Source organism: Arachis ipaensis, chromosome B08, assembly GCF_000816755.2.
Source record: "Arachis ipaensis cultivar K30076 chromosome B08, Araip1.1, whole genome shotgun sequence".
Lineage (NCBI taxonomy): Eukaryota > Viridiplantae > Streptophyta > Magnoliopsida > Fabales > Fabaceae > Arachis > Arachis ipaensis.
In genome coordinates this window covers 68,282,655-68,294,675 of record NC_029792.2, presented here as the reverse complement: position 1 = coordinate 68,294,675, position 12,021 = coordinate 68,282,655, and the positions used below count along the sequence as shown (strand labels likewise).

The 12,021-nt window shown below is 40.2% G+C and overlaps 1 protein-coding gene across 1 annotated transcript; it reads right to left on the bottom strand.

The window, feature by feature from the left end:
• LOC107611102 lies at positions 8,428-9,204 on the bottom strand. The gene is made up of 2 exons (XM_016313063.1): positions 8,866-9,204; positions 8,428-8,784 (listed from the first exon to the last, which is right to left on the bottom strand). Exons 1-2 carry the CDS (start codon positions 9,202-9,204, stop codon positions 8,428-8,430), a joined length of 696 nt encoding a protein of 231 aa, XP_016168549.1.

The window sequence follows — 12,021 nt, the reverse complement described above, 5'->3', positions numbered from 1 at the left end:
TTAGTTCAAAAATCAGTGATATGACAATTATCGGCTCAATTGAAGGAAGTGTACAAGGTATGGATGCAAGCATACTCACAATTATGAATGCATCAAGTCATTGATGATGAAATATGATGTCGCCAAAAAGCAGCCAGTATGAAAACAAGTCATCAATCAATTGTGAAGATCACTAGAATTGTATAAATTAGTGTTGGTAAAATCGAAACTTTGAAGAACTAGTCAAACAAGAAACATTCAACACCAAGTTCAATGAGGCATGAAGATCACCGGGTTGAGATAAGAGTTGAAAATTTTATGCACCATGTGACTAAGGGTAATTTGGTATAGAGGGAACGAGTCACATTAGCCACATAGGTGGAAGAAATCATCAACCTTGTGAAAGCAAGCAAATGGGGTTCAATTTCAAATGAAAACCAAGTTTATGGTCAATCTGAAAATTTACCCAAACTATCCAATACATAGAAGTAAATCAACATTGTAAACAAGCAAAGAATATAATAAGCATGGCCAAAACCTGTAAACATGTCCTTGAGGAGTTTCCAAAACCATTTAACAAATAAAATCCTATTGACACAAAAATCATCAAATAGAAGTTTGTTGCATCAAGTGAAACAATGTTGATTCAGGAGATATGGTTAGGAAAAATCCGGCAGCATTTCAGCAGCAAATTGGCCATTTCCCAAATTCAAACAATCAAATCAGGTTCCATATGGATGCATTACAATCAAAGACAAAAGTCAGATATGAATTCATATGAAATAGGCATGTAAGCCAATAGACAGCAACAAACAGCAATGAGCAATTAGGCAACTAGTAGTCATGAGGGAAGCAACATTTAGCATCAACAATCCAAATTGGCACAGGCGCAAACTATACAGCACAAACAAAGTAGGAAAATCCATATAACGATAACACTTTCAATCATCATTATTATTCAAAATAACCTAAATCCACTACTCAGCCCAGATTCTCTAACCACCTAATTAAACTAAAATAACTAAACTAATCAATAAAATTAACACAAAATAGTAAAGGAAACAGAACAGGAGAAGGCAGAGACCTGGGAAGTAGAAACTGAACAGAGCAGATGATTGATAGAGAGAGGAAGAAATGTGACCGGCTGAGGGTTGGTGGTCACGGTGGAGGCTTACCGGCGACAATTGAGTCACAGCTGTCGATGGCAGTGGAGCAGGGGCGAGAACGGGTGAGACAGAGAGGAGAGAATGGAGTGAGAAAGAGAGGGCGAGGAAGAAGGAGCGAGTGGAAAAGAGAAGAGGTTGTGGCGATGGCGACGGTTGCGGGACGCTCGCCGGTGCGGTGGTTACAGAGCAAGTTATGGGGGAAGAGAAGAAGAAATGGAACGTTTGAGGAGAGAAGAGGATTGGGGGGAGCGACGAGGTTAGGGCATTAGCGTCCTTGGGTAAGTGAGTTTTTCGAATCCACGCGTGCGCGCCCGGTCTGCGTCCGCGTGGATGGGAGAATAAGGAAGTGGCGCGAGGGCGTCACTTGCGCTAGCATGTAGATAAGTAAATTGAGAATGGGCGCGGACGCGTATAGTGCGCGTCCGTGCAGGTGAGCTGGGCCAGAGGCACAAAAGGGGCCCAAAGTTGGCATAGCTCTCGGGTCTTTTGGCCTTGTTGATGCAAAAATGCATCGACGTGCGCGCATTGTACGCTTACGCGTGGATAAGTTAAATGATGATAGGGCGCAGAGGCGCCAGGTGCGCCTACGCGTGGTTAAGGAAACGCAAAGGGGGGCGGATGCGTACAGCGTGTGTCCGCGTGGGTTAGGGCACAAAGTTGGCCCAAAAGTGGCACAACTCTCTGGTCCTTGGCCCAGAAAGCTTACGCAGCCCACGCACGCGCGCACTTTGCGCTTGCGCGTGGCTGGTGTTTTTTTTTTTTTTAAGGATATTAAGAAGGGCTCAAAATCCTCCAAATCTCCTCGAAAACTCTAAAACTAGCTAAGATGCAAAATTAAACATATTTTTTAATTTTTGGGAATTTCAAATAATTTGAGGAAACTTGCAATCCAAGCAAAAACTCAAATTCAAAGAATCATCCCTAATTAAGGCATAGAATGTAAAACACCTTAGCAAGTAACATAAAATATACTAAAAGTAAAGAAGCTATATACAATGGAACCCAATTCATTCATTCATTATATCTACAAGAGAATGGAAAGAGTTTACCATGGTGGGGTGTCTCCCACCAAGCACTTTTAGTTTGAGTCCTTAAGTTGGACATTTGGAAGGTTCCTTGTCAAGGTGGCTTATGCTTGTATCCATCTTTGAACCTCCAAGAGTGCTTGTCCTTTAATCGGTTGTCAGAAGTTCCAACCGTTTTCACCAAGCTTTGGTGAGGTTCTCCCCAAGACATGAGCTTCCAAAATTGGTTTTCGTGATGTGGTCCAGGATCCCATATCTTATCTTCGCACCCATCTTCTAATTAATCGCCTTGATTTTGTTTGGGTGACAAAAGAATTAGATTCTTGTGAAAGCACCACACTATCCTCCTAGACCCATTCAATTGAATACGACACCAATCCACGCTCTTCAATTTTGAGCTCCCAACCATAATGAGTCTAGATTTAGAATGCCAACCACTAAACATCCTCCTTTTTCGCTTAATTCCACAAAGCGCCCTAAGTTGGCCATCCGTCTCAAGCAAACCATACTCAAGTGGGATAATAAAGCTAAGAGTTAGAAGTTTTACCCACTCAAATGAAAGATTGGATGACAACCTAGGTGGAAAAGTTCCCAAAGATCTTGATAAAGCACGCTCTACTCCCGTCCACCCTCTTCTAGAGGCTTCCACCACTTGGCAAGGTTTTTCAAGTTTTACCTCTCGCCAAGCTTCTTCAAGTTCACATTCTTCTTCACCAGTTTCTTCTATCTCTTCCTCGTCACTCTCATCATATACAGGAGGTTTAGTGAAGTCTACCTCGTCATCGATTCCAAGCACAGTGGGGAAGGACTCATCAAGCTCAAAAGGGTCATATGTTAATTCGGAATCATCATAAATAGGAGGGCTTGTTGCTTGGGACACTTCTTCCAATTCTTCATTCACAATATGCCTTGGAGGTTGCATGTCTTCCTCAACATTGCTTTCTAATTCACTGGAAGAAGGCTCAACAAAATCATCAAGGAGATTGATTAGTGTGGACAAAAAATCACTAATGATAGAATCCACTTCTTGATCAATTTCCTTCGATTCTCTATCCACTTCCTCAACATCACTCTCCTCTTTAACATCCCTTCCAAACTTTATGGGAGAGGTCTCTTCAACTTGAGATTCCTTTATGTTCTCAACATATCCTAAACATCCAACCACTACTTCCTTTTGTTCACTAATTTCTACCTCCTCCTCTTGTTGTGCTTCTTGTTTCAATTCCTCCTCCTTACCATGGAGCTTCAAGCTCACTTACTCACTAAGCTCTTTGGTTGCTTCTTCACATTCAACAATGGGGGTGCCTTGATCGCATAGGCTTAGACAGGATGAGATCATGTTAATAATGGCTTCTACCATGATAGCCATTTTTGCTCTTAACTCCGCAAACTTCTTTTCATCCTCCCTTTGTCGCCTTAAGATATGAGATTCAAGATCTCCCAATTCCAACATGGGGGCTTCATCGGGAGGTGGTGATGGAAGAGAATGTTCATTGTTTGAGGGAAGGTCATTGTAATTGGAAGGTAGTTCATATTGGTAAAATTCTTGAGGCGGTATGTATGGACCTTGTGGTTCATGGGGGTACTGGTGTTGAGGATCTATATGCGATTCATATGGTGGTTGGTATGGTGGGTATGAGTTGGGGTCATATGGAGATAAATGGTAGTAGTAGGCTTGTGAGTAAGGTGGTTCAAAATTATGTTGTGGAGGGGGTTCATATGCATGTGGTGGTTGTGGATGACAATCACAATAAGGGTCATCAGACACATTGGATTGGTATGCATTAGGATTAGGATTATACCCATATGAGTTCGGAGGAGGTTGTTGCCAAGAAGGTTGTCCTTGAGCTTGGGGTTCCTCCCATCCTTAATTTCCAAATCTTTAATGCACATGCTCACTGGAACTTCCATTTCCTACAACATAGTTTGAAACATACTCATAGCCTAAGTGATGAGAATTCATAGTGTCAAGAGAAAATAAAAACAGAAATTAATAAGAATAAAGAGAGCAAATTTCTACCCTAGCAAAAAATAACAAACAAACCAAAAATCAAGCTATTCACAATATATACAATAGCCAATTAACATAGCACCATTGCTATCCCCGGCAACGGCGCCATTAATTTGATACAGGGATTTATACCGGTTCGGAATTCCACAAAATAATTCCGTTGTTAGTATAGTCCAAACCAATAGTCAATCCTCAAATCAAATTAAGAATATGGCTTTGTCACAAGTACAAACCCCAATGAATTTATAACCGAAGTATTTAGACTCCGGGTCGTCTCACGAGGATAGCAATGAAGTGGTCAATTATTGGCTATGAGAAAGCAATGGGGGGTTTGATTAATAAGAGGGCAATAAAGTAAATGGCAAGAAAAGTAAATCAAACAAGCAATTAAAAGAAGCAAGATAAGGGACTCTTGGCTAAGACTTAGGTAATTGAGATCACTATCTTTGTCACAATTCAAACATTAATAATCATATAGAACCGAGCTCATTAGGTTTACTCACTAAAGCCTTAAGTACATAATGTCTACTCCTAGGCTTTGAGTACGTCAAATGGCTTGATCAACATCAATCCATAAGTTCCAACCTAGCTACTAATTAACTTAGTAGTAGGCTAGAGTCGATGGTTATCAAATTGATCCCCAAGGGTTCTAGAATTACCAATTCAATGAAACCCAAGGACTCAAGATCACTCAATCCCCTTAGCCTAGGCCAAGGAACAAGAGAACTACTCAAAAACTATAGGAAGCATTATATCAAACACTTAATGTTCAATAAAAGTTAACATCACAAAATGCTAAAATTAAAGAGACCCATAACTTCATAAGCGATAAATCAATAATGGCAAGCAAGATCAATATGAAAGAAACATCGACATCAAATTGCATTAATTGTAAACCAAATCCAACATGAGTTCATCATCATAAAAGAAATCAAAATGAGAAGTTAACATTACAACTAAGAAAATCAAGATGTAGACATGAGAGATTGTAAAAGAAACAAGATGAAAGCAAGGAATTAAACATGGATCTATGACAATTTAACCTAATTCTAGAGAGAAGAGGGAGCTTCTCTCTCTAGAAAACTAACTAAAGGCTCATGTTGACTAACTAATTGCTCTCCCTTTGCTTGGACTTCAATTCTGCATGAAATACGCTCAGAAACAAATTAGATTTGGACCTGGGCAGCTCAGAAATCACCCCCAGCATTTTGCCTTTAAGTGGGTCACGTGCTAGTATCGGCGCGTACGCGCCATGTGCGCGTGCGCGTCGATTGGCTGTTTTATCATCCGCGCGGACGCGGCATGTATGCGTGCGCGTCTCTATGCAAAACCACTTTCGAGCGCGCGCGCCTTGTACGCGTGCGCACCCATTGATGAATTCCCAACTCTTGTTTCTTCATGCATTCTCCACTTTGTATGCTTTTCTCCTCATTTCTTGCATCCAATACTTGCCTTATGAACCTGAAATCACTCAACAAACACATCAAGGAATCAAATAGAATTAAAGTGAATCAAAAATCTCCAATTTAAGGGCCTAAAAAGCATGTTTTTACACTTAAGCAAAATTTAAGGGAGATTTACAAAACCATGCTATTTCATTGAATAAATGTGAGAAAATGTGATAAAATCCCCTAAAATAAGCACAAGATAAATCACAAAATCGAGGTTTATTAGTTTACCCCTAGCATATTGGCCGGAGTCCAGGTGAACAGGTCGCCGTTTGCTCTGACGGCCTCCATAAGAGGTCCTTTTAGCTCATAGGGGAGGTTTCTGTTCACAAAAGTGAACATTTCCTCTGTGTCGCCAACCCAGAATTTTTCTAAATCACCTTGGGGTTTTGGCCTTAGCTTGTCATCTATTCTTGCGTCTAAATCAACTAGGAACACCCCAGATGCCTCTTTCGACTTCTTTCTCAAGGAAAGGCTGGCATTGTCACAAGCGACTATCATTTCTAGGTCTCCCCTGATGGAACCATTGGTTCTGTTGTCAACCACGAACTTCATTGTTAGAAACTTGGTCTATATAACAGCTAGAAATTCATTGATTGTTTTTCTTCCAAGGATGACATTGTAGGCTGTGGAGTCTCTCAAAACAACAAACTCCTCCATTATTAACCTCTTACTTTCACCGGTTCCCACACAGATCGGGAGAGAGATTATCCCGTCCGGCCTTATGTAGTTGTCACCCAGACTAATGACCCCATGTTGATGGGTCTTGCGATTGGCTTCTCTGAGCCCCAAGGCATCAAACACGTTCCTGAACATAATGTTAGAGTTGGCTCCTGTGTCAACGAGAATCCGTTTGACTAATCCTGTCCCGATCATCGCCGTGATCACCATGGGTGGATTTTTGTGGTGATCATGACACCATTCATCTTTCGGGCAGAAGAATATATCAGGATTGATAAACCCCATTTTTAGGGTGTATCTTGTGCTTAATTTAGTAGATTTTATCTATTATTCTCACACTTATTCATATAATTCGCATGTTTTACATTTTTCTTCCTAATTTTATACTATGATTGAAAACGTGCTTCTTTGGCCTTAAATTTACTAATTTTAATCCCCTTTTATCACCATTCGATGCCATGATATGTATGCTAAGTGTTTCCAGGGTTTATAGGGCAGGAATGGCTTAGAGGATGGAAAAGAAGCATGCAAAAGTGGAAGAAAAGCAAGAAAATGATATTTTGAGAAGTTAGTAGCGACGCGTACACGTGGGCAACGTGTACGCGTGAGCAGTCCAGCAGACGAGTGACACGTACGCATGACCAGGATTTTGTCAAGCGATGCGTACGCGTGGACAATGCGTACGCGTGACAGAGCGTCACGTGCTGCATTATACAGAAGATGCTGGGGCGATTTCTGGGCTATTTTTGGCCTAGTTCCAAGCCCGAAAACACAGATTAGAGGCTGCAGAGTGGTGGAATCATTCATACACACTTTCATTCACAATTAGTTAGGTTTTAGATGTAGTATTTTAGAGAGAAAGGCTCTCTTCTCTCTCTAGGTTTTAGGGTTTTTAGCTTTAGTTCTTCTCAAATTTTGAATTCTATCTTATTTCAATTTAATTTCTCTTCTACTTTTATTTGTTCTAGCATTCTAGTTTATTTATTTCCCTTGTTGATCTCTTTATGTTGCCAATTTAGTTTATGAATTCTCATGTTAGATTTGATTTCCCTTTTAATGCAATTTGAGGTATTTCATGTTTATTGCTTCTTCCTTTATTTGTTGTTGTTGATTCCTTGAAATTGTTAGTTTAGATTTTATTATCTCTTATTAATTTTCTATGTTCCTTCCATTATTTGTTATCATTGATTTTGCAATTATTGGTTTTAGATTTTACATTCTCTTATTGCTTTCCTATGCTTTTATTTTGTGCCTTCCAAGTGTTTGATAAAATGCTTGGTTGGATTTTAAATTAGCTTTTTATGTTCTTAGCTTGGATTGAGTAATTTGGAGACTCTTGAATTGTCAAAGTCTCTTGTTGATTAGTGATTGACGTTGCTACTTGACTTAAGCTTCACTAACTCTAATCTTTGATTAGGACTTGTGAACTCAAGTTGATTTTCTCACTTGACTTACCTTCAATTGTTAGAGGTTAACTAAGTGATAGTAAAAGGCAATTACCATCACAAGTGAGTATGATAATGGGGATAGGAATTCCAATTATCAATCCTTGCTAGGAATTTTCTTAATTATTAGTTTATTTTCTTGCCTTTTCCATTTACATTCCTTGTTCAACATTTAAAAATCCAAAAATATACTATCTCATAACCAATAGTAACATACTTCCCTGCAATTCCTTGAGAGACGACTCGAGGTTTAATACTTCGGTTAATTGTATTCGGTTTGCTTAAGTGATAAACAAATTAAATTTGATTGAGGTTTAATTGTCGGTTTAGATCTATACTTGCAACGCGATTATTTTTGTGAAATTCTTTACCAATGATTTCTCCCTCATTAGAGGCTCCTTGGATGGAGCCTTGGGATTTCCCGCTGACACGGCTAGGACCTTGGCATCCTTCTTTACTGCCGACTTTGACTTGGGGGTGCATCTCGTCCTACCACGATGTTAATGACTACCGTCGAGGCGTTGTTAGGGTTCTCATTGGACGTTTTCCTTGGCTTTTTGGCGTGGCTTCGGTCCTCTTCAAATTGTTCACATTCTCTTCTTCTCGGCTCCCTTATGAACTGAGAGAACTCAGTCAACTTGCCTTCACGAATAGCCTGTTCCAAGGCGTCTTTTAGGTCAACACAGTCCGAGTCTTGTGACTAAATCCTTCGTGATAGTCACAGTACAAGCTCTTGTTGCCACCTGTCCCGTCATTCAGTTGTCGAGGTTTTGATAGGATGCCCTTATCCGCTATTTGTTGATAAACCTCCACTATAGGAGCCATGAGGTGGGTATAGTTCGTGAACTTCCCCAGCCAAGAAAACGGCTTGGACTGCTTCTCTGATGCCCCTTCCTTTGGTATCTCTCTTGGTTTGTCTGCATATACTGGTTGGCGGCGAGGTAGGTTGGTCGACTGCTGCTTATTGGTTGCCACCACTTGGCTAACTTCCTCATCATTGATATATTCTCTCGCCACATTCTGGATCTCCTACATGTTCCAGACGGGCTTGGTGGTAAGGTCTTTCCTGAAGTCTTCGTTTAGTAGGCCACTTGTCAAGCACAAACTAGCCACTGAATCGGTCAGACCGTCGATTTCCAGACACTCGTCATTGAATCTATCCAAAAACTTCCTGGTTGGCTCCACAGCTTTCTGGTTGATACCCAATAGGTTGATCGGGTGTTTAGCCTTGGCGATGCGTGTGGTGAACTGTGCTAAAAAACTGCAAGATATATCCGCCAAGGCCGTAATGGACTCTTGCAGAAGCGCGTTAAACCACCATATCGCTGGGCCTACCATCGTTATAGGGAAAGCTCGACATTGGACCGCGTCACCAACAACTTCTAGGTTCATCCTGGCCTCAAAGGCTGCCAGATGTTCCTGAGGGTCCTTCGTCCCGTCGTACCTCATGTCTATGGGCTTGTCAAAATTCTTCAGCAGCCGAACCTTCAGGATTAAGGGACAAAAAGGGGTCACACCCATGATGATGGGGTCTCGTCATTTTCTCGCTTTCTCTCTATGGGTCTCTCCATGTTCTTCCGACCTGTTTTGGGTAGTATGTGATGGAGCGTCAGCTTGCATTCTTTTGTTGTTTCTCTGGGGGCTCCTTCCCCTTGGTTCTGACCTCCTTAGGGAAGATCGGGTACGAGATAGACTGGGACGAGAGTCTCTACTGTGCTCGGACCGATTGCGGTCCCTCGCCGCCAGCTCTCTTTTGAGGTTCTGCACCCGGTGGCGCAGTTCCTGAGTGATCTTTACACTGTCGTCACCTGTACCTCCAAAGGGACGTCTCTCATAGGAGCTAGAGGGTGGGTCATCTCTACGAGAACGGGCTTCCATGCGCTCGTGGGAAGAGGCAACGAAAGCTATCCTACTCATCAGGCGAGTTCCCTCCTCCTCACGTGCATCCTTCACTTCTTCTCCCAGAAAGAAATACATTCCCCAGGTCCCCACAGATGGCGCCAATGTTCGTCTGCTCGAGCGTTCGGCGGGTGACAATGAGAATTCTTGTATAGTTCAGAATCAATCAAAGACAAGCATCACTTCGTTGGTAGCATAGTCCAAACCAACAATGATTTCTCAAAATCAAATAATAATGTCACAATACAAAATAACCGAGAGTATTTAGCTCTAGGGTCATCTTCTCTAGGAGTTGCAATTAAATGTACAGTCATTGACTATGAGAGAGAGCATGGGAAATTGGGGATTGGGAATGAAAGCAAGAGAGCAAGTAATGTAAATAGCAAGAAAGTAAATGAACATGCAAGGAATGTAAATGGAAACTCTTGGCAATAATTGGGTAATCTAGGCTTCCTATCCTAGTTGTGGACCACAAACATGGCAATTATGTAGAAGCAATACAAATCAATCAATCCTCCTTCAGAATTAGTCAAAAAGACATAATTGATCTCAATCCATAAGTCCTAATCAACTCACTAATTACTTAGTGAAAGACTAGCGTCAATGGAAACCAAACCAATTAACTAATCTCTCACAATGCGGAATGGACATCCACCACTCAATTCCACCCAAACATCTAATTTCTCAGCCAAGAGTACGAAAACTAAATATGCAAGAAATTAAACATCAAAGCAAATAAAAGTCAAAGCAATTAAATGCAAGGAAAGGAAATTTAGAATGTAAGAAACCTCTTGGCAAGTAATTGAAGGCTAAGGCTACCTATCCTAGTCATTGACCACAAACACATGATGATTATGAAGAGTTAATCCTACTTAGTTAACCTTACATCGAAGATAAGTCAAATAGGCATAGTTAATTTCAATCCCTAAGTCCTATGTCAACACTAAGGGGTCACATAGAGTCAAGGAAAACCAAATCAACTAACTCACTCTAATATATCAAACAAGAATATACATCAATAACTCAAGGATCACCAAAGTCAATAATTTCAAGCCAAGAGTGAAGAAAAACTAAAGGAAAACTAAGCCAAGCATTTTATCAAACACTTGGTGTGCATGAAAATAAAATAATATTAAAAATACATTAAAATAAATTCTAAAACTACCAAATCAAGAAAGTGCCATTAACAACTAGAGAAAGCAATAAATGACATGGAAACATAAATTTTCATTAATTAAAATTAAAGCAACAAAGAGTTTCCATAAGCATAAAAATGACAAAATAAAGGAAATAACAAGAGAAATGAAGAAGAACAAGATAGAACAATATGGAAACATAAATGAAACTACACTAAAATAAGATTTAAAGACTAAAATTAAAGGAGATTAAACTAAACCTAACCTAATTTTAGAGAGAGGGGGGAGCTTCTCTCTCTAGAAACTAAGAGAAAACATAACAAAAGCTAAACCTAATTGTCCCCCCTTCATTCCTCTTCACTTTGGCCTTAAATAGCTTCAGAAAATGAGTTGGATTGGGTTTTGAAGGCCCAGAATTCGCCCCCAGTAATTTGCATTAATGAGCTAACGTGCAGGGACCTGTGCGGATGCACAAGTACCTGTGCGTACGCACAGGTAGACTTATGTCCACTATATCAAATTATATATCATTTTGAAGCCCCGGATGTTAGCTTTCCAATGCCGCTAGAACCACTTCATTTGGACCTCTGCAGCTCAACTTATGACCAATTTAGTACAGAGAGGTCAGGTTTGGAAGCTTTCCAAATCCTTCATTTCTTGAATTCTTCCATTTTGCATGCTCTTTTCCTCACTTCTTCAACTTATACTTGCCATGGAAACCTAAAAATCACTTAATAAATACAAGGCACCAAATGGGATTAAAGTGAATAAAATTGACTAAATTAAGCACAAAAGAGCATGTTTTCACTTTCAAGCACAACTTAGGAAGAAACCTCAAAAGCATGCTATTTAGGCGAATAAATGTGGGTTTATGTGATGGAATCCACTCAAATCAAACCAAAATATATCGTAAAATATGGATTCATCAATTCCCCCACACTTAAACCAAGCATGTTCTCATGCTAAACCAACCAAAGGAGATGAATGAAGGGGTAATTATTAATGCAACTACCTACATGCATGTAACTATACTAAATGCTATCTATACATATCTACACTATGATTCCTATTGAGTTTGGCTAAAACAAACAAAAGAATCTCAATCAATCCAGAGTAGGAACTTAGGGCCAAGACAAGGAAAATATAGCAATATGATCAATGTCCAAAGATTGATTTGAAATTTTCAAAATTAAGTTCAACAACTTGCAAAAAGATACAAAATAAGCAATGG